Here is a 22,404-nt window from a genome sequence, read left to right as displayed (position 1 = left end):
GGATTTTTCTAAGGTCACCTGACTGCACTTCTCCCTGAAGAGCTCTGTCTTAAAGGGGTTGGGAGGGGAGGGTTGGGGGTGGAGTTGAGTGGGATGAGGTAGGTTGTTAGTAAGGTGTTCCCAGAACTTCTGGAGCAATCAAAGGCCAGAATGGGGAGGAGCGACAGATGCAGGGCGTGGTCTCATGGTCAGTGAGTGAACTTTTTCTTTTTCCTTTTTCCTTTTTTTAAGATTGCAAATGTAAAGTATTTAAACCAGAGCCCTGGGTACTTTGTTCCTCAAAACGACCTGGCTGTTTGTAAACCAGGGAGAGGCGGCAGCTTCTCTTTGGTGCCCCCTAGTCCTCCACTGTCACTGCTCACTGTCACTGCTCACTGTCCTCCACTGTCACTGCTCACTGTCCTCCGCTGTCACTGCTCACTGTCCTCCACGGTCACTGCTCACTGTCCCTCCACTGTCACTGCTCACTGTCCTCCACGGTCACTGCTCACTGCCCTCCCCGGTCACTGCTCACTGTCCTCCATGGTCACTGCTCACTGTCCTCCACTGTCACTGCTCACTGTCCCTCCACTGTCACTGCTCACTGTCACTGCTCACTGTCCTCCACGGTCACTGCTCACTGCCCTCCCCGGTCACTGCTCACTGTCCTCCATGGTCACTGCTCACTGTCCTCCACTGTCACTGCTCTCTGTCCTCCACTGTCACTGCTCATTGTCCTCCACTGTCACTGCTCACTGTCCTCCACTGTCACTGCTCTCTGTCCTCCATGGTCACTGCTCACTGTCTTCCACTGTCACTGCTCACTGTCACTGCTCACTGTCTTCCACTGTCACTGCTCACTGTCCTCCATGGTCACTGCTCACTGTCCTCCGCTATCACTGCTCATTGTCCTCCATGGTCACTGCTCACTGTCTTCCACTGTCACTGCTCACTGTCACTGCTCACTGTCCCCTACTGTCACTGCTCACTGTCCTCCATGGTCACTGCTCACTGTCCTCCACTGTCACTGCTCACTGTCCTCCACGGTCACTGCTCACTGTTCTCCACTGTCACTGCTCTCTGTCCTCCATGGTCACTGCTCACTGCCCTCCCCGGTCACTGCTCACTGTCCTCCATGGTCACTGCTCACTGTCCTCCACTGTCACTGCTCACTGTCCTCCACTGTCACTGCTCACTGTCCTCCATGGTCACTGCTCACTGTCCTCCACTGTCACTGCTCACTGTCCTCCACAGTCACTGCTCACTGTCCCTCCACTGTCACTGCTCACTGTCCTCCACTGTCACTGCTCACTGTCCTCCACAGTCACTGCTCACTGTCCTCCACTGTCACTGCTCACTGTCCTCCACTGTCACTGCTCACTGTCCCTCCACTGTCACTGCTCACTGTCCCTCCACTGTCACTGCTCACTGTCCTCCACTGTCACTGCTCACTGTCCTCCACTGTCACTGCTCACTGTCCTCCACAGTCACTGCTCACTGTCCTCCACTGTCACTGCTCACTGTCCCTCCACTGTCACTGCTCACTGTCCTCCACTGTCACTGCTCACTGTCCTCCACAGTCACTGCTCACTGTCCCTCCACTGTCACTGCTCACTGTCCTCCACTGTCACTGCTCTCTGTCCTCCACTGTCACTGCTCACTGTCCTCCACAGTCACTGCTCACTGTCCCTCCACTGTCACTGCTCTCTGTCCTCCACTGTCACTGCTCACTGTCCTCCACTGTCACTGCTCATGGTCCTCCATGGTCACTGCTCACTGTCCTCCACTGTCACTGCTCACTGTCCCTCCACTGTCACTGCTCACTGTCCTCCACTGTCACTGCTCACTGTCCCTCCACTGTCACTGCTCTCTGTCCTCCACTGTCACTGCTCACTGTCCTCCACTGTCACTGCTCATGGTCCTCCATGGTCACTGCTCACTGTCCCTCCACTGTCACTGCTCACTGTCCTCCACAGTCACTGCTCACTGTCCTCCACAGTCACTGCTCACTGTCCTCCACAGTCACTGCTCACTGTCCTCCATGGTCACTGCTCACTGTCCTCCACTGTCACTGCTCACTTTCCTCCACAGTCACTGCTCACTGTCCTCCACAGTCACTGCTCACTGTCCTCCACAGTCACTGCTCACTGTCCTCCATGGTCACTGCTCACTGTCCTCCACTGTCACTGCTCACTGTCCTCCACAGTCACTGCTCACTGTCCTCCACAGTCACTGCTCTCTGTCCTCCACTGTCACTGCTCACTGTCCTCCATGGTCACTGCTCACTGTCCTCCACTGTCACTGCTCACTGTCCCTCCACTGTCACTGCTCACTGTCCTCCACAGTCACTGCTCTCTGTCCTCCACGGTCACTGCTCACTGTCCTCCACGGTCACTGCTCACTGTCCTCCATGGTCACTGCTCACTGTCCTCCACTGTCACTGCTCTCTGTCCTCCACTGTCACTGCTCACTGTCCTCCACTGTCACTGCTCACTGTCCTCCACAGTCACTGCTCACTGTCCTCCACGGTCACTGCTCACTGTCCCTCCACTGTCACTGCTCACTGTCCTCCACTGTCACTGCTCACTGTCCTCCATGGTCACTGCTCACTGTCCTCCACTGTCACTGCTCACTGTCCCTCCACTGTCACTGCTCACTGTCCTCCACTGTCACTGTTCACTGTCCTCCACTGTCACTGCTCACGGTCCTCCATGGTCACTGCTCACTGTCCTCCACTGTCACTGCTCACTGTCCCTCCACTGTCACTGCTCACTGTCCTCCACTGTCACTGCTCACTGTCCTCCACAGTCACTGCTCACTGTCCTCCACTGTCACTGCTCACTGTCCTCCATGGTCACTGCTCACTGTCCTCCACTGTCACTGCTCACTGTCCCTCCACTGTCACTGCTCACTGTCCTCCACTGTCACTGTTCACTGTCCTCCACAGTCACTGCTCACTGTCCTCCACTGTCACTGCTCACTGTCCTCCATGGTCACTGCTCACTGTCCTCCACTGTCACTGCTCACTGTCCTCCACTGTCACTGCTCATTGTCCTCCACTGTCACTGCTCACTGTCACTGCTCACTGTCCCCTACTGTCACTGCTCACTGTCCTCCATGGTCACTGCTCACTGTCCTCCACTGTCACTGCTCACTGTCCTTCACGGTCACTGCTCACTGTTCTCCACTGTCACTGCTCTCTGTCCTCCATGGTCACTGCTCACTGCCCTCCCCGGTCACTGCTCACTGTCCTCCATGGTCACTGCTCACTGTCCTCCACTGTCACTGCTCACTGTCCTCCACTGTCACTGCTCACTGTCCTCCATGGTCACTGCTCACTGTCCTCCACTGTCACTGCTCACTGTCCTCCACTGTCACTGCTCACTGTCCCTCCACTGTCACTGCTCACTGTCCTCCACTGTCACTGCTCACTGTCCTCCACAGTCACTGCTCACTGTCCTCCACTGTCACTGCTCACTGTCCCTCCACTGTCACTGCTCACTGTCCCTCCACTGTCACTGCTCACTGTCCTCCACTGTCACTGCTCACTGTCCTCCACAGTCACTGCTCACTGTCCTCCACTGTCACTGCTCACTGTCCTCCACAGTCACTGCTCACTGTCCTCCACTGTCACTGCTCACTGTCCCTCCACTGTCACTGCTCACTGTCCCTCCACTGTCACTGCTCACTGTCCTCCACAGTCACTGCTCACTGTCCCTCCACTGTCACTGCTCACTGTCCTCCACTGTCACTGCTCTCTGTCCTCCACTGTCACTGCTCACTGTCCTCCACAGTCACTGCTCACTGTCCTCCACTGTCACTGCTCTCTGTCCTCCACTGTCACTGCTCACTGTCCTCCACTGTCACTGCTCATGGTCCTCCATGGTCACTGCTCACTGTCCTCCACTGTCACTGCTCACTGTCCCTCCACTGTCACTGCTCACTGTCCCTCCACTGTCACTGCTCACTGTCCTCCACTGTCACTGCTCTCTGTCCTCCACTGTCACTGCTCACTGTCCTCCACAGTCACTGCTCACTGTCCCTCCACTGTCACTGCTCTCTGTCCTCCACTGTCACTGCTCACTGTCCTCCACTGTCACTGCTCATGGTCCTCCACTGTCACTGCTCACTGTCCCTCCACTGTCACTGCTCACTGTCCCTCCACTGTCACTGCTCTCTGTCCTCCACTGTCACTGCTCACTGTCCTCCACTGTCACTGCTCACTGTCCTCCACAGTCACTGCTCTCTGTCCTCCACTGTCACTGCTCACTGTCCTCCATGGTCACTGCTCACTGTCCTCCACTGTCACTGCTCACTGTCCCTCCACTGTCACTGCTCACTGTCCTCCACAGTCACTGCTCTCTGTCCTCCACGGTCACTGCTCACTGTCCTCCACGGTCACTGCTCACTGTCCTCCATGGTCACTGCTCACTGTCCTCCACTGTCACTGCTCTCTGTCCTCCACTGTCACTGCTCACTGTCCTCCACTGTCACTGTTCACTGTCCTCCACAGTCACTGCTCACTGTCCTCCACTGTCACTGCTCACTGTCCCTCCACTGTCACTGCTCACTGTCCTCCACTGTCACTGCTCACTGTCCTCCATGGTCACTGCTCACTGTCCTCCACTGTCACTGCTCACTGTCCCTCCACTGTCACTGCTCACTGTCCTCCACTGTCACTGCTCACTGTCCTCCACTGTCACTGCTCACTGTCCTCCACTGTCACTGCTCACTGTCCTCCATGGTCACTGCTCACTGTCCTCCATGGTCACTGCTCACTGTCCCTCCACTGTCACTGCTCACTGTCCTCCACAGTCACTGCTCACTGTCCTCCACTGTCACTGCTCACTGTCCTCCACTGTCACTGCTCACTGTCCTCCATGGTCACTGCTCACTGTCCTCCACTGTCACTGCTCACTGTCCCTCCACTGTCACTGCTCACTGTCCTCCACTGTCACTGTTCACTGTCCTCCACTGTCACTGCTCACTGTCCTCCACTGTCACTGCTCACTGTCCTCCATGGTCACTGCTCACTGTCCTCCATGGTCACTGCTCACTGTCCCTCCACTGTCACTGCTCACTGTCCTCCATGGTCACTGCTCACTGTCCTCCACTGTCACTGCTCACTGTCCTCCATGGTCACTGCTCACTGTCCTCCATGGTCACTGCTCACTGTCCCTCCACTGTCACTGCTCACTGTCCCTCCACTGTCACTGCTCACTGTCCTCCACAGTCACTGCTCACTGTCCTCCACTGTCACTGCTCACGGTCCTCCACTGTCACTGCTCACTGTCCCTCCACGGTCACTGCTCACGGTCCTCCACTGTCACTGCTCACTGTCCCTCCACTGTCACTGCTCACGGTCCTCCACTGTCACTGCTCACTGTCCCTCTCCTCTCCCCTGTCTGTTTTATTGATACTTAGAGGAAAGTCCCGACTGGAGTGAGTGAAGGCAGGTGTGTTGGATGGACTGTGGCCAACTTTTCGGAGCCCCGGGGCTCAGATCACTAGCTGTCCTATGTCCTGGCTCCCCCTCCATCAAATGAGAACACTGGATGCTTAGGCTCGTAGGAGGATGTGCGAGGTCAGCTTGTATGAGCGTCGGAGACAAGAAAAATGTGTCATAAATGATACTTATTCCTCTTCTCCCCACAACAGCCAACACCTGCTCTGTGCTGGTGTCTTCTCCGGTCCCACCTGCTTTTCTGTAAAACAGGGACTCTGCTAACATTTCTCACAGGTCTGCTGCCAAGTACCATTCTGAAATCATATATACTGCTCACGAAAATTAGGGAATATTTCAAAACAAATATGAAGCGATAAAAATATCAATTTTTGTGAACAATGTATGTGAACATGCTTTGAAAATGTAATTTTTCTCTTCAACACTCAGTTTTCTCATCTGTGAAAATGAAGACAATAGAGGAGGTGCCATTGTGGAACATCCCGTGAGTCTGCTGGGTGGGGTCCCCCCCTTTGGCAGCCTGTCTATAGAGAGATGGCGGGAGAGAGAGGCAGGGAGGGATCCAGATTGATAGCGATGGCTACAGGCCCGGGGACTTGTCACCTTTGCACAGAAAACCTGGCATGTGTGTGCAGAAAGGTGGGCAGGGGGAGGCACATCAGTGACGAGCCTTTCAAATCATTCCCATCTCAGGTCTACCCTTTACTGACTTTGGGCTTGTTGTGTAACTGCCAAGTGTCTCTTTCCTCCTCTGTAAGGCAGGGTTATAACGCCAACGTTATAGAGAGGACTAAAGGAAGATACACACACACAGACATGAATGAATGATTTGGTGTAGTGCTCAAGACATTAATGCTTCCTGTCCTAATGTGGGGTGTCCATCGAGGTGCAAACCATGAGCCCGGATGCAAGTGCATGCAATGAGAGTGCAGGGGTTCCAGGAAACACCACAGGGTAGGGGGTAGTGGGACAGGAAAAGGAAGGAGCTGAAGATGAGAGCCACAGAGTCCCTGCCGCTGTGGGCAGCAGGGTTCGGTCCTACTGGAACGCAGGGGCCCTGCAGGGTCACCTGACTTCAGGCCCGAGTTGTGAGGACACCAGGCAGTGTCCATGAAATCTTGACCTGCCCACAGCAGGTCGAGAGCTGCTTCCTGTGCTCTTCTGGCTTCCCGTCTGCCCTGCTTACCAGACGGGGAGCCTCGTGTTGTCGAAGTGGCTGCAGGGGGTAGAGGTGCATGCTGAGGGGCGTGCCCACGGGGTGCTCCGGAGACTCAGAAGCACACCAGTGTTAGAGCAGCTGAGCTCCCTGCCCCTCCCCCACTAGGGCACTCTGCCAAGTGGACATCAGTCAGCTCTACCCCGCAATAAAAAATGGAAGGTCTATGTGTGCCAAGCTATCTCTCATACTTGGCTGGTGGGTCGGTTTCAGAGAGTGAGAGTAGTCAAACGTAAAACACCTCATGCACAAGGTCTGTGTCTTGTCCTCGACCTGGATAGTTTAAATTTTTGAATACAAGAAAATTCTGTATAAGGGAATTTCAATGCCAATGACAGTTCCCCAATTCTATTTCCCATTTGGTTCAAGTTCTTCCATCATGAGTTCTATGTTCCTCATTTTTTCCAGCAGCTTAAACCCTGCAGGGGGGCGCTGAGGGCACCGGTGGAGGCAGCTGCTGCCTCCTGATTGGCTCTGGGTTCTGAACCAAGTCAACTATGGAAACCATAGTTTCTAAACCCATTTGTGGTGGGGGTAGAGGTGAGGGGAGGCTCAGTGGTTTTGTTTACAAATGGTCATGGTCACAAATGTGAAACCCTCATTGGGCCAAGCCCTTGGCTGGCGCCCTTTATTCTTTTGTCTAGAATGACCTAGTTCACTCATTCATCTCCAGGGAGAAGTTCATGGAGAAGACTCAAGCCCTAGAGGAGATCCACCTCAACCTAGGGTGGCGTCGCTCCACACAGGTCAGTGGTCACAATCTGGCTGGGACACCCAAGCTGCCTCCCCTCCAGCTACCATGCCTGGAAGGACACTTGATGAGACCTGAGTCAGAACCCATCAGAGAGTTCCTGCTCCCCTGCAAATGAGGACATGGAGCTGGTCTTCTCCACGCTCTCGGTGTGGAAGAAGAGGAGCCGTTTAACCGGGCTCAGGGACAGGAGCCAGTGGAACAGCTGACGCAGGTACTCACGGAACCTCTTGCCAACAAAGATGTAGATGATGGGGTTGACACAGCAGTGCATGTAGGAGATCACCTCTGTCACCTGAATGGCCAGGTCCAGCTGTTTGCTCTGATGACAGTTATTGTCCAAAAGGACGTCTTCAAAACCTAAAACAAACTTAGCCAGATTGAAGGGCATCCAAAAGAGGAAAAAGATGATCATGATGACAAAAATCAGATGCACGGCTTTGGACTTCCTCTCATTGGGCCGTCTGAGCAGAATCTTTATGATCCCCGTGTAGCAGATGATCATGATCACCAGAGGCAAGACCAGCCCCATAATGTTCAGTTTCATAGCGAAGATCCGTTTCCAGTGATTGCGGTATTCAGGAGGGAAATAAACGGTGCAGGAGGAACGATTGGACTCATCTTGGGACTCAAAAAAGTAAAAGCCCGGGATGGCAGCCAGGAAGACCAGGACCCAGCTGACTACGCTGGTGATGATACCAAATGTGACGGTCCGGGCCCGCAGGGCAAACACAGCATGGACGATGGCCAGGTACCTGTCGATGGTCAGCAGGATGATGAAGAAGATCTCGCTGTACAGACCTACGTAATAAAGCCCCGACAGCAACTTGCACATGACATTGCCGAACACCCAGTTATCTTTCTGATAGTAGTGAATCCAGAAGGGCAGCGTGAAGAGGAAGAGCAGGTCAGAAATGGCCAGGTTTAGCAGGTAGATGCTGGTCATGTTCTTGAGCCTCTTGTGTTGCAAAGGACCAGGACCACCAGGATGTTGCCGACCAGGCCAGTGACAAATACCAGGGAGAACAAAGGGGCAGCAGCTGAGCTCCAAAAGACCTCAAGACTTCTTTCTGGCATGGGGTTGTGTCCCCATAGTCAAATTCTCTGGCCCTGTCCCTAAACGGAGCATGGGCTTTGGTGTAACCTACCAGCTGTGTGAACTTGAAGAAGTTCATTTCTCTCCCTGAGCTGCAGTCTCTCTTCTGTAAAGTTAGAAAGTATCAGTTACCCTGAAGGATTTCTGAAAAGCCAGCCCTGGCCCTTGCCAGGACACCAATAAATATCAGGTGACCTCTTTCCTGGCATTACCCCTTCCCTGAGGACTCTAGTGAACAGGAATGTCCGAGTCTCCAATCCTGTTCTGGCTGATGTACCCTTCCCTCCATGTTCCCCGCCAGGTCTCTCTGTGGTTAATCTAGAAAGGGAATTCTGCTTGATGATGGACACAGCCGTGGCAGTTGCATTTTCAAATTGTCACTATGTTGACACCAATCTGAAAGCTTTGACTTAGACACCAATCGTGTAGCAGGACTTGCCTACATCATAATTCCCTTCACCCCGGAATCTCTGGTGCTCTTCCTTATGCACTGCTGCGTGAATGTTTCCTGCTGAGAAACTTACATTTCTGCCGTGACTTTAGAAACTTAAGGCTCATGGGAGGTGGATGTTGGACATCTCAGCTAGGGCCCTATGGTTTCCTGCCAAATCCATTTCTCTGGGTCACTTCTCCACCTCTGCTCTAGCCCTGTGACTGAGGAATCAGCCCTCTTCCTGGAAAAACCCGGGCTGGACGTCAGAAACAGAGCAGAGTCGACAATTTCTGATCTCTGCAGCCACTTTTTAGGGCCAGCGGATCAGCTGGCAGTCAGCATCATGGGGACGACAGGGTTTGGAGTGGAAGCAATAGGTAGCTGGAAGCACAGGTGCGGCTCGTGCAACACTGACCCCGGGATCCCAGTCTTTGGGGAAACTTTGGCAAAGGAGAAGGCCTGTTGAGTCAGCATCATCAGATGCCATTAAATGAAGTAAAATGCATCCCCCCTGCCTCCTACTCCATTCACTGTTTTTCGTACAACAGAGCACCATGTAATAACACTGCTCCCCAAGGGATTGGGGCTCGGGCTGGTCCTTGAAGGATAAACCAAGGGCCATGTTGCAGCCAACCTGCTGGCCATGCTGTTGTCTGCCTCAAGAGTCTGCCCCAAGGTCATTGCCCAGACGTCAGCTCTGGCCCTGGAGCCTGGGACCTTCCAGTGCTAACCCGCTGCATCCTGGGAGTAGGTGAGTCTCTGAGCAGGGAGGGCAGTCTGTGTGGTAAAGACACCAGGCCTGAGGTGCGGGGCAGCTGGCTTTTCCTGGTTCATAAGAACCAACCATGTGCATGTGTCCCCAACCCCACAGTCAGCTTATTGGTAGCTTGAAATCCAGCACAGTGGGCAGTTTACATACAAAATCAGCAACACTGGAAATCAGGGTTCTCTTTTCACAAAAGCCTGCTATGAAATAATTAGGAGCACATCAATGCTCACCCACCTCCCTGCCAGTATAAATAGTCTACTAGCTGTCCTGCTGGTCAGAATGGGGACAAAAAGGTCAATGAGTGACACACAGCCTATTGGCAGGCTATGCAAACTTCTGGGAATTTCTACTCTGGAAATGTGAGACTCTCCAGATTATTTGTGGGGAGGAAACAGTTAATGAAGATACCTCCAAGGAGCTTCAACCCCATTATACTCAGAACAAAATTCTGCTTCCACTTTCTTTAGCAGGACAGAATGGATGCATCGCAAAAGCTCTCCGGGACAGCTCTCCACATTCAGGGGGTGAAATCCTACCTCCTCCACAGTCAGCCAACAGTCTGAGTTTGTGAGTCCTTGGTTCTATTCTTCTTAAGAAGATGGTTCAGTTTCAAACCATCCCACATCTGCAAAGACTTTTCTAATTCATAGCTTCCTCCTGCTACAATGACTTTAGACACCATGTATGATTTTCATTTACATGGGTGAAATTTTGCAAGTAATTTACTCTTGAATTGCCTTCCACAGAAAGAAACTTTTGCCTCTTAATACTGAGCCTACTTCCTAATCAGTCAGTAATGACCCATCATTCGAGACAGCTTCTCTTTTTAGCAAAATAAAAGCTTATTTCACATCTGATTACCCATCTCATAAATCCACCTATTCTCAGCATTGCCATCTAGTTCACTGCCTGGCAGGTGCATCAAGGGTCATCAGATGCACTGCGTGCACAGATTCATGCAGACTGCCCTCCATAGAAGCCGACAGGACAGGAACGACAAGTGCAACTTATTCTGGTGTTGTTGTAAAGTACCGAATCCACAATTCCACAGATTTTTCGTAGAGACATCAAGTCCAAATGAGTTTTGAAGAGTTTTATTAAAGGAGAAAATTTATTAAATATGCCGGCCGCATATAGTTTACACAGGGCAGTCCCAAATCATGTATGTCTATAATATTCTAGGGGCTGGTTATATACCCTTAATTATACATGGGCAGGGAAAAGCCTGACATCACGGCATAAGCTTATACCCTTTGTTTTCCCCTATACTGGTTTGGGAAAAGGATGAAGGGTGGGGGAATGGGACTCAATTCATTAGCAAGTTTATAACATCTTTCTATAGGATTCATCAAAAGGCGCTTCCAAACATTAAAACTTCCAAGGCAACACAATGGTAAAAATGTCACTTTACATATTAAAAGACATTCCTATATGTTCTAGTGTTCATTTGCTATTCCTTTGTTCAGAAGTACATACATTAACTACGTGCGTTCAGGAGGGGAGAGGTAGTTTCCATGGGAACAAATGCCTGTAAATAGCTCATTAATATAAGAAAAGGTTTAATTTTATCTTTCTCTGCCTGCACCTGGCTATTCACCCATTTCCCCACAAGTGTGGTGGAAGGTCAGAGAATCCAAGTCTCCTTCCCCTTTGCATTAACAACACACTGCCATCGGCCATCTTGATTTTATGCTAATCACAGAAGTACAAAGATCATTTACAAAATCTCTCTGCATGCCTAGCCCAAATTAATAAAATATTCTTCAAGCTTCTTAAAATGTTAATATTAATTTTGTAGCTTTTGGTACCTTACAACAGTGTCAAAGGATTCTGACTACGAAGTCTTTGTTTCTAGAGCTGTTAGAGCCTTCATTTTCAAAGTTCAATGTCCTGATGCTGTAGGAAGTCTTTCACATCCTGTGTAATGACGGAGACAGGACCCTCGGGTTCTCTGTCATTCAGAATGACAAGAAGGAGGCAAATTCTTCTTTTTACATAAGTGAGTGTGCAGGAGTAGTTAGGACACCAAACATTTCCTGGATGCTGAGATCCATGTAAACATTTTTCTGTGGTCACTTGGTGGCACTTTTCTCTGTGGGCTCTGTCTTAAGGGCATTGGGGGAGGGTAATGAACAACGAAGGGCTGAGAATGGGAGGGAGACTGATGAAGGGATGGAGGTCTCGTGATCAGTGAGCAGCCTTTTCTTTCTATTTCTCTTTCTATCCTTTCCTTCCTTCCTTCCTTCCTTCCTTCCTTCCTTCCTTCCTTCCTTCCTTCCTTCCTTCCTTCCTTCCTTCTTTTTATTCCTTCTTTCTTTTTCTTTATTTATTTTTAAGTTTGTAAGTGAAAGTGTTTAAACTAGAACCCTGTGTCCTCTGTTCCTCAGAATGACTTGCTAGGAAACCAGGGGGAGGCGGCAGCTTCCCTTTGGTGCCCCTAGTCCTCCACTGTCACTGCTCACTGTCCCTCTGTTCTCCCCTGTCTGTCCGTCCCTCACTCCCCCAAAACACAGAGCTGTTTCACCTAGAGGAGCCTCCAGACCAGAGTAAATTCTGGTCTGTTGGATGGAGTTTGCCATCTCTCTGAGCCCAGGTTTCTGTTTTCTGCATCGTAAAACACAGGCCAAGTTCAAATCTCAGCACTCCACTTTAGATGGGGACAGATCACTAGGTTTTCAATGTCCTGGCTCCTCCTCCATCAAATGAGAACACTGGACGCTTAGGCTCATAGGAGGATGCACAAGGTCAGCTTGTATGAGCATTGAGGACAAGAAAAATCTCTCATACATGATGTTTATTCTGCTTTTCCCCACAACAGCCAATACCTGCTCTGTGCTGGTGTCTCTTTGGGTCCCACCTGCTTTTCTATAAAATAAGAACTGTGCTAACCTTTCTCACAGGCATGTTGCAAAGTACCATTCAGAAATCATGTACATGACCATGCTTCGAACATTTCTCTTCAGGCTCAGTTTCCTCATCTGTGAAAATGAAGACAATAGAGGAGGTGCCATCATGGAACTTCCATGAGTCTGTCTGCTGGGTGGGGTCTCCCCTTTGTCAGCCTGTCTATAGAGAGATGGCGGGAAAAGAGGCAGGAAGGGAACCAGATTGACAGCAATGGCTACAGGCTCGGGAACTTGTCACATTTATATAGACTGCCGGTCGAGGGGCACACATGAGTGATGAGTCTCTCACATGTGACAGTCCTGCATCCCATCCCAGGTCTAACTTTTACTAATTTGGGGCATGTTATTTAAGCTCCCAAGTGTCTATTTCTTCTCCTGTAAGGCAAGGTTAATAATGCCAACTTTATGGAGAGGACTCAAGTTAGATACACACACACACACACACACACACGAATGAATGATTTGGTGTAGTGCTTGAGATATTGAGTACTGTCTTAAGGTGGGGTCTTCACCCAGGTGCAAATCATGACCATGGATGCAGGTGCACACAGTGAGTCTGCAGGGGTCCCAGGAAACCCCGCAGGAGAGAGGATAGTGGGACAGGAATAGGTAGGATCTGGTGATGAGAGCCACAGAGCACCTGCTGCTGTGGGCAGCGGGGTTTGGTCCTACCGGGAATTCCAGGGTCAGTTCCTGTGATCCTTGACCGGTTGTCCAGTTCTGCTCTAGGCTTCTGTGGGACCCACGACACAGAGCGGTCATGCCAGGAACATATACTTGTTCACCTCACTTATGTTACTGATTAGCATGACGTGCCAGGCACAGTCAGGTACTAGGGATATAGCGGTGAGAGGGAGAGACAGACATCGTTCTTCAGGTGCCCACGGGGTAGCCAGGCATACAGACTATTAAGGAAGCCCTACAGAAGGAACAATGTCATGGCCTGGAAAGTACCCAGGGCCAGCGAAGGTGCACCTGGCGAGGGAGGGCGTGAAGAGAGCCTGTAGAGCAGGGGTCTCAAAGCTAGGATATCAGAGCAGCATCACACCGCCGGGAACACACCAGTGATGCAGATTCTGGGGTCCCATTCCACACCTACTGAATCAGACGTTCTGGCTTTACCGTGTGCTCCTGTCATTCTGATGCTCGCTCACGTTTGGGAACCGTGGATCTAGACTTTCACTGGCCTTTGTCTGCAGGCCCTGAGTGATCTCTCCCTGGGAGAGCTTGTCTGGCCCACATGTGAGCAGGAAGACATCTGTGCTTATAGCTGGAGGCCTAAACAAGCTGCTACTCAGTGGGCTGTCTCCTCCCTGATACCACAACCCATCCCCTTGGGCTTGAATGGTGAGTGGCCTGCATGTGTGCATGTGCACGAGAACACACACAGCTTTTGTACTTTTTATTTTTAACACAGGTGGGTCATATTACACACATTGTTCAGGGCATCAAAGTAATGCAAGGAAATCACCGAAGTGTGACAGTGTTTCAAAGAAAATGCACTGAAACTTCGTTATCAAGAAAACTTTGAATGAAGTGATAATAAAACAAGGGGCCGCTCTGGAGTAAGGAGTCTGCACAAACATCAGCTGTGAAATCACTGTTGGTTGCTTGGGGCATCCACACAGTGTGAGCCGCAGGTTTCCAGGAGGGGAGAGGCAGAGGCTGGGGCTCCAGGGGGAGTGAGCAGGAGGTGGTCCAGAGGGGTGGGCCTGGGGTCCTGTGGGGAGGGGTATGAGACATTAATTAACATGACTGACAGGCCTTATCTCAGGTCCTTGTAGCTACCATTGTTTTGACCACGTGTTTCTGTTAATGAAATGTGAAGCTCAGACAGATGTCACTCAGGAGCTCCTGGCATTTAAGTGCTCATCTTAGAAAGCTTGTGCTCGAGTGTACGCTGAGTCATTCCCAATGGAAATTTCAAACTCGTATATTTGAGGGCCTCCCGCTCTCGACCGTCTCCCAGTCTCCCTGCCTTCCCGCTCTGGACACGTGGCTCCTCCTCATCCCTCGCCCCCCACTATAGAAATCCTACCAATATTTTGTTTCCCAGATGGTGTCATGGCCCTGGGTCTTCACTGACACCACACCATCGTTCTAGAACGTTCTTCCCAACTCGTTCTATTCTGAAACAACGTCTTATCTTTATACTTTCTTTGTCTCTCTTTCCTCAACATTTCCTCATCTATTTTCTTCCCTCTCCCTACTCTTTCTTCATTTCCCTCTTATCACAAAGAATAATTTTGTTTTAGATGTGCTTGTTTAAATATATTGGTAGCACTCAAGGAGTGCACAGATGAAAAGAAGCCTCATACTTTCTGGGGATTTTGTCCAGTGTTAGTCTTGTGGGCGTGGCTTAACATTTCCCAGAATCCCTTGCCTGCAGGGGCAGGTGAGTGTACACTGGGAGGAGTGATTAGCAGTCATTTGTAAGGGTGAAGCAACAGTGTTGAGCTCAGAAGATGGAAACAGTGCCAGGCCCTGTGGTATCTCCACGCACTGACGCCCACCTGCTGGCTCCCGCTGCTGGAGTTGGGCAGCACCTGGACCCACAGTGACTGCCGGTTCCGCTGCTGCCTGAAGTCCTGGGCCAGGAGTCCAAGCATCAGCATGGGGAAAGGGCAGCTTCCGTTCACGTCACTGTCCTTTCTACTGACACCTTCTACTTTGTCCTTGCTGTCATCCGTATCTAGTGTCCCTTCCTGAGTGCCCACATGCCTGACCTCTAGAGACTTCCCTCCCTGTGCTAGTGGCCAGAGAACAGCGTGCACAGACTCACCCACCAGCTCCCACAACTGCAAATTATCCAGTTGCTAAACACACTCTTATTCCACAGGATCCCAGACTTTTTCAGTTCTCGGAGCCCTTACGGTCCCAATACTTTTCCTCAGCGCCCGGAGACAAAAGAAGAACTGAACTCTTCCCCTCAAGAATTCTTTAGATTCAAACAACTTAAGTGATCTTGTCTACACTGCTTGAAAATACACATAAATTGATAAAAATAATATTTAATTTCATTTTAAATAATCCATGCCAGTGGGATATGTACACCTGGTGGGCAGAGGTTGGAATCCGTGGGACACTGTCCCCTCAGTTCCTGTTCCACACTGATTTATCTCAAATCACCGGAAACCCAGCTTTGCAGAGACACACTCGCTTTGAAAGGAATGTACCACAATCTGACATTGAAACTGTGAACTTTCTCCTACTTGTAGTTCCCAGGGTGTCCAGGAAATGTCAGGTGCAGTGTGGAGCCGTTAAAAATGGAACTGTGAGTTCACTGTGGCCCCTGGGTGCCTCGGCACACAGTTTGGAAACCCTAGTCTTATCTCACGTCATGTCTCTGATTAAACTCTGACTGATACACACATAATCCCATAGAAATTTGGGGTCTATTTTCTCCCTGTGTTTGTTTTCTTCATATATATTATAAAATATAAACCAGAAGATTCTGTGTTTTTCTTTTTTATTTAATATTAACAATATAAGCATATTCACATGTCAATAATTTTTTTTTAGAAGTCATTCATATCGGTATCCCAGCTCATAATAACAACAGTTATTGAACTCTTCCTTGGTTATCGATCTTTCCAGATGTGCTGCTTTTCCCCATTATCTGTGACAGATCCTGGAAGCAGGATAATTAGGTGAGCTTTTCAAATGATCTTGATACCCATTGCCAAAGCGCTTTTCAGAAACACAGCACTGATTTACATTTCCATCAGAAATATGTGACAGGGACTGTGTTTCAGCATCCTTACCTGCTTTGGATATTTTCATTAATTAAAAAAATTGACATCTGGTTATTATCTTAGCAGGCAAAAGAAGAGGTTCACTGTCATTAGCATGTCCTTGATTACTAATATAATTGAGATTTTATATTAATGGCTACTGCATTTTTCGATGACTTACTGGTTAATATCTTTGTTAATTGTTTGACAATTGGGTATATAGAATAATTATGGGATAGAAAAATCCAAGTGGTTTTCCTACTGATTTGTAAAATTTCCTGATACATTAGGGGAGTTGATGATAGCATCTTGGTCTTAATTTTTAGTTTGTTATATACATTTTTTCTCTGTGTTAAAACATTTTTGTATTTTATGTTTTATAATGTGTGTTAATTTAAAAGCCGTCCAATTTACTTTCAATAAATTACATTTTATATTTAAAATTTGCTTACAATGTTTCAACTAATTTTTTTTCTAAAAGGTTTTAATTTGTTAAATTAAAAGGTAAGACAGAATGCTTTGGGGGTGAACAAAAGCTACACAGTGATTTGGTGCTGGCCTTCCAAGTCCCTGCCAGGACTTTCTATTAGGCCTGTTTCTGGGGTCAAACTGACCATCTCATTAGGCTCCTCCACATCACACACAGCACATGAAGGAGGTGGTACATGTGTGGGTGGCAGTCTCCACTCACAGCAGTTTTATATTCCTGGTGTCAGCCCACCTACCCGACCTGGGCTCTGTTGGCATCCTTGTGGCTGTCACCTTACTGAGAACAGGGCTCTTAGAGAACACCCCTCCCACCTGAGTCTCTTCTCGGAGGGTTGCTTTGACGGGAGCAAGTCCTCAGTCACCACATGGGAGTGAATTGATTTGTGGAGTCAACAATGGGCATACGAGTCAATTTGAGGTCATCTGTCGAGGATTACAGTGCCGACACCATAAACAATGCTTTGAAATAATGTATTGAGCTTGAAACTTGATTGATTGTGCTCCTTTCAAAAACAACAAGAGCAGAAGGGTGAGAACAGTAGTACATCTCTGTTATAATCATGAATGTGCACAAGAGAAAACATAAAGTATAACAAAGTTCATCAACAATGAACATTGTATGTAATAGGGTAAAGAGATTTAGAAGTGAGTTTGAAGTCTGGGGATTTGAAACAATGACTCTACTTTTTCCATGGCTATTTCCAGATGTACAACCTTTTATGCACAAGGTCTGTACCTGGCACTAGACCTGAATTGCTTGATTTTATTCAGTATAAAAATATTCTCTAATGAAAGTGCCATTGCCAAGGACAGTTTCCCAACTCTATTTTTCATTAGGTCTCAAGTTCTGCCATCATGAGTTCTATGTTCCTGAGGGCTTCCAGCAGCTTGAACCCTGAAGGGGGGACTCAACTGTGGAAATCACTATTTCCAAGCTCACTGGTGGTGCAGATAGAGGTGAGGTGATGTTCAGTGGCTTTGTTTACAAATGCTTAGTCACAAACTTGAAACTCTGTTTGACCCAAGACCATGGGGACGCCCTCTCCTCCATCATCCAGAACGACATAGCCCACTTATTCATCTCCAAGGAGAAGTTCATGGAGAAGGATCAAGGACCAAAGATGATCTACCTCAACACCAGGTGGCGTTGCTCCACACTGGTCAGTGGTCACAATCTGGCCAAGACACCCAAGCTGCCTCCCCTCCAGCTACAGCCACTGTGCCTGGAAGGTCACTGTTGTAGGGACCTGAGTCAGAACCCGTCAGAGAGTTCCTGCTCCCCTGCAGATGGCGACATGGAGTTGGTCCTGTCCTGGTTCTTGGTGTGGAAGAAGGGGAGGCATTTCCCCGGGCTCAGGGACTGGAGACTGTAGAACAACTCACGTAGGTATTCGCGGAACTTCTCGCCAACAAAAACATAAATAAAGGGGTTGACACAACAGTGCATGGAGGAGATCACAGTTGTCACTTTAGTGGCTAGTACTAGTTGGTCTTTGTGGTTACAGTAATTGACTGAAAGAACGTCTTCAAAAGCAGAAAGAGACATAGTCAGATTGAAGGGCGTCCAAAAGAGAAAAAAGATGATCATGATGACAAAAATCAGACGGACGGCTTTGGACTTCCTCTCATTGGGCCGTCTGAGCAGAATCTTTATGATCCCCGTGTAGCAGATGATCATGATCACCAGAGGCAAGATCAGCCCCAGGATGTTCAGTTTCAGAGCTAGGAACTCTCTCCAATGACTGTAGTAAGTATGAGGGATAATTGACTTGCAGGTGTAACGACCTTCAGTGCTCAGAGATTGTGTAAAGAAAAAGTCTGGAATTGAAGTCAGGCTGGCCAGGACCCAGCTGACTACGCTGGTGATGATACCAAATGTAGCAGTGCGGACCCGAAGGGCAAACACAGCATGGACGATGGCCAGGTACCTGTCGATGGTCAGCAGGATGATGAAGAAGAGTTCGCTGTACTGACCTATGTAATAAAGCCCCGACAGCAACTTGCACATGACATTGCCAAACACCCAGTGTTCTTTCCAATAGTCGTGAATCCAGAAGGGCAGCGTGAAGAGGAAGAGTAGGTCAGAAATGGCCAGATTGAGGACGTAGATGCTGGTCATGTTCTTGAGCCTCTTGTGTTGCAAGAGGACCAGGACCACCAGAATGTTGCCGACCAGGCCAGTGACACATACCAGGGAGGACAAAGGTGGCAGCAGCTGAGCTCCTAAAGACCTTACGGTTTCAAATAGGCACAGGGTTGTGTTCTCGTAGTTGACTTCTGTGGTCCCATCATAGTCCATTGAAATGTTTGAAATTTCCATCCTGCTTTCTTCCGCACGTCCAGGTAGATGGTTTCTGTATTTATTTGCTGGTAAAAACAGTGGGCTCTGGACAATAGAGACAAGGCAGTTATTATATGACACCAACCACTTGACAACTGTTTATTGAGAGAAAAGTGCCGACTGTGAACCATGTCCTGGGACACAACCTTGAACAAAATGGCCCCAGGTCTTCTTCACTGTCATGGAAATTATACTTTAATGGGGTGGGGATGTAGGGGTGGAGGGAGACAATAAACAAATGAGTGCACAAACCATGAAGTCAAATACTTTGGCAATGACTGTTGGGAAGGGAACGTCTGGTGGATGGAGCACCCAGACAAAGGGAGAGCAACCTCTTTCTTCATCACCAACACTTCCCTCATGATTCCCATGGACCAGTCATTGGACTCAATGTTAAAGAATCCAGGAAGGGCACCATTCATGTCTCCCATTTTACACATGGTGACAGAAAAGTTCGCAGTGGGTAGGACACATCTGGGACAATGAATGCTGGAGCTCACATCCAGTGTGAATCATTCTCACACCCACTTTAACTTTCAGCCTCCAATCACAGAGCAGGGACCTTGCATTTGGAAGTGCACAGGAGGAAATGGTTAAGAAATCAGTCCTGGCTGAGCGTCAAATACTTACCAATGGATCTTAATGGCCTTTGGAGCTAAGAAGGTTCTATTTTTTTGGGAGGGGGTATATTTCTGAAATGAGAAACGAAGTGGTAGAGAAACAGACTCCTGCATGCATCTAATCAGGATCTACCTGGCAAGCACATAAGAAGGCAATACTCTGCCTATCTGGGGCTCTAGCTCCGTTGCAACCAGAATTGTTCTAGCACCTTTGGTGGAAGCCATTAGGGCATCCTCAGCACCCAGGCCAACATTGGTACAATCAAATCTTGGTTATGGGAGGGGAAGAGAGAGATAGAGAGAGGAAAGGGTAGAGAAGCAGACGGGAGCTCTCCTGTGTGTTCTGGCCAGGAATTGAACCCGGGACTTCCACATGCCTGGTTGAGAATCTACCACTGAGCCAATAGGCCAGGGATTAAGGAGATTCTTTGCTGAGATGACATAAGACACTTGGGGCACATGACTCTGTGTGGCCATTTGATCTATTTCGTTGTCACAAAGCCTAGAGGATGTTTCTATCACTTGGTTGTCGGGACAAGGATGTCCTACCATGCACAAATTATCCCGCAAACCCCAGTACTGCTGCCACAGTGCCATTATAGGAGGCCAACTCATTTCTTAGTTGAGAAAAACAAGGCCACCAGAATAGGCTCAGCCTGACCCATGGCCCTAATGGAGTATAGGTAGGTCTGCAGACACTAAGTTGGCCTCCCGGGACAGCTGTGAGGACTCTGGGGAAAGCCAGGATGCGTGAGCAGGTGACCTGGTGAGAAGAAGGGGGTTCTCGGGAGGACTGGCTCAGAACAGCCTGAAGCCATGCGGTGTTGCACATCCAGGTGGAAGCTGGAATTCTCAGAAATGAGCTCTGGAATAGTTTACCCAATGTTGCCTTGAAAGAAACAAACACAAATGAGAAAGCACCACTAGATGTTTTGCTTTACATGACTTCCCACCCTTGCTATTCAGTCCTCTTTCAAATCTTTACTAAAGATGCCAGCACAAACAGAGCATGGGCTTTGGTGTAACTGACCAGCTCTGTGAGCTTGATACACACTGGATGTGAGCTGAGCTCTCTCCCTGAACCTCAGTGTCTCATCTGTTACGTGAGAAAGTATCAGTAACCTTGAAGGAGTACTGTAAGTAAGGTATGACAAAAGCCAGCCCTGGCCCTTGCCAGGACATTAGTAAACATCAGGGGAGCTCCTTACTTGAATCTACCCTTCCTTCAGGACTCTAGACACCCAGAATGTCCAGTCTCCCATCCTATTCTGGCTGATGTACCCTGCCCCAAGATCCCCGCCAGATCTCCCTGTAGTTAATCTAGAAAGGGAATTCTGCTGGATGATGGACATGAGTGGGAACTCCATTTTCAGATTTTCATTATGTTGCCACCAGTTTGAAAGCTTTGACTTAGACACCAATCATGTAGCAGGACTTGCCTACATCATAATTCCCTTCACCCCGGAGTCTCTGGTGCTCTTCCTTATGCACCACTGCGTCAATGTTTCCTGCTGAGGAACTTATATTTCTGCAGTGGCCTTAGAAACTTAAGACCCATGGGGGATGTTGGGCACCTCAGCTAGGACCCTATGATTTCCTCCCAAATCCATTTCTCTGGGTCCCTCCTGCACCTCTGGCCTAGCCCTGTGACAGAGTAATCAACCCTCTTCCTGGAGAAACCCAGGCTGGACATCTGTAACAAAGCTGAGTGACCATTTCTGATTTCTGCAGCCATGGCCAGGGCCGGCAAATTGACTAGCAGTCAGCATTATGGGTACCACAGGGCTTAGAGACAAAGCAACAGGCAGCTGGAAGCACAAGGAGCAACTCGTGCAACACTGACCCCGGGAGCCCCGTCTTTGGGAAAAGTATGGCAGAGGAGAAGGCACGTTGAGTCAGCATCATCAGATGCCACTAAAAAAAGTAACCTCCATCCCCCCGGCCTCCTACTCCATTCACTGTTTTCCCTACAGGTGGGCACCACGCAATAACACTGCTCCCCAAGGGATTAGGGCTGGGGCGGGGACTTTAAGGAGAAACAAAGGAGCATGTTGCAGCCAACCAGCCCACTAAGCTGTCCTGTGTCTTTAGCATCTGCCCCAAGGTCATTACACAATGGTCAGTTATGGCCCTAAAGCCTGGGACCTTCCAGTGCCATCATGCTGCATCCAGGGAGTAGGTGAGCCTCTGAGCAGGGAGGGCCGTCTGTGCCGGTAATGACACCAGGCCTGAGGTGCGGGGCAGCTGGCTTTTTCTGGGTCATAAGAACCAACCGTGTGCATGTGTCCCCAACCCCACAGTCAGAATATTAGTAGATTGAAATCCACCACATTGGGCATGTTTACCTACAAATACAGCAACACTGGAAATCAGGGCTCGCTTTATAGGAAAGCCTGCTATGGAATTTTTAGGGAGGCCCATTATAAAATATCGAGCAGCACATCAATGCCCACCTGCCACCCCGCCAGTCTGAGTAGCCTAAGAGCTGTCCTGCTGGTCAGAGAGGGAACAAAAAGGTCGATGAGTGACACAATACCTGGTGGCAGGCTATGCACACTCCTTCAAATTTCTAATCTTGAAACGTGAGACCCTCCAGATTTTGGAGC

General features: G+C 49.4%; 2 protein-coding genes across 2 annotated transcripts; both read right to left on the bottom strand.

The window, feature by feature from the left end:
* Positions 1-7,489: 7,489 nt before the first annotated feature.
* LOC136313977 (C-C chemokine receptor type 1-like) lies at positions 7,490-17,095 on the bottom strand. The gene is given in 5 exon segments (XM_066244304.1): positions 7,490-8,379; positions 8,382-8,441; positions 8,444-8,612; positions 15,128-15,363; positions 17,074-17,095. Coding segments are annotated over 5 exon segments (1,377 nt in total).
* Positions 17,096-18,089: 994 nt separating this feature from the next.
* On the bottom strand, positions 18,090-19,157 carry LOC136314446 (C-C chemokine receptor type 1-like). Its single transcript, XM_066245360.1, has one exon. The coding sequence runs from the start codon at positions 19,155-19,157 to the stop codon at positions 18,090-18,092; it is 1,068 nt and encodes a 355-aa protein (XP_066101457.1).
* Between the last annotated feature and the right edge of the window lie 3,247 nt (positions 19,158-22,404).

This window comes from Saccopteryx bilineata, chromosome 10, assembly GCF_036850765.1.
Source record: "Saccopteryx bilineata isolate mSacBil1 chromosome 10, mSacBil1_pri_phased_curated, whole genome shotgun sequence".
Taxonomy (NCBI): domain Eukaryota; kingdom Metazoa; phylum Chordata; class Mammalia; order Chiroptera; family Emballonuridae; genus Saccopteryx; species Saccopteryx bilineata.
This window is presented reverse-complemented; position numbering and strand designations above follow the sequence as displayed.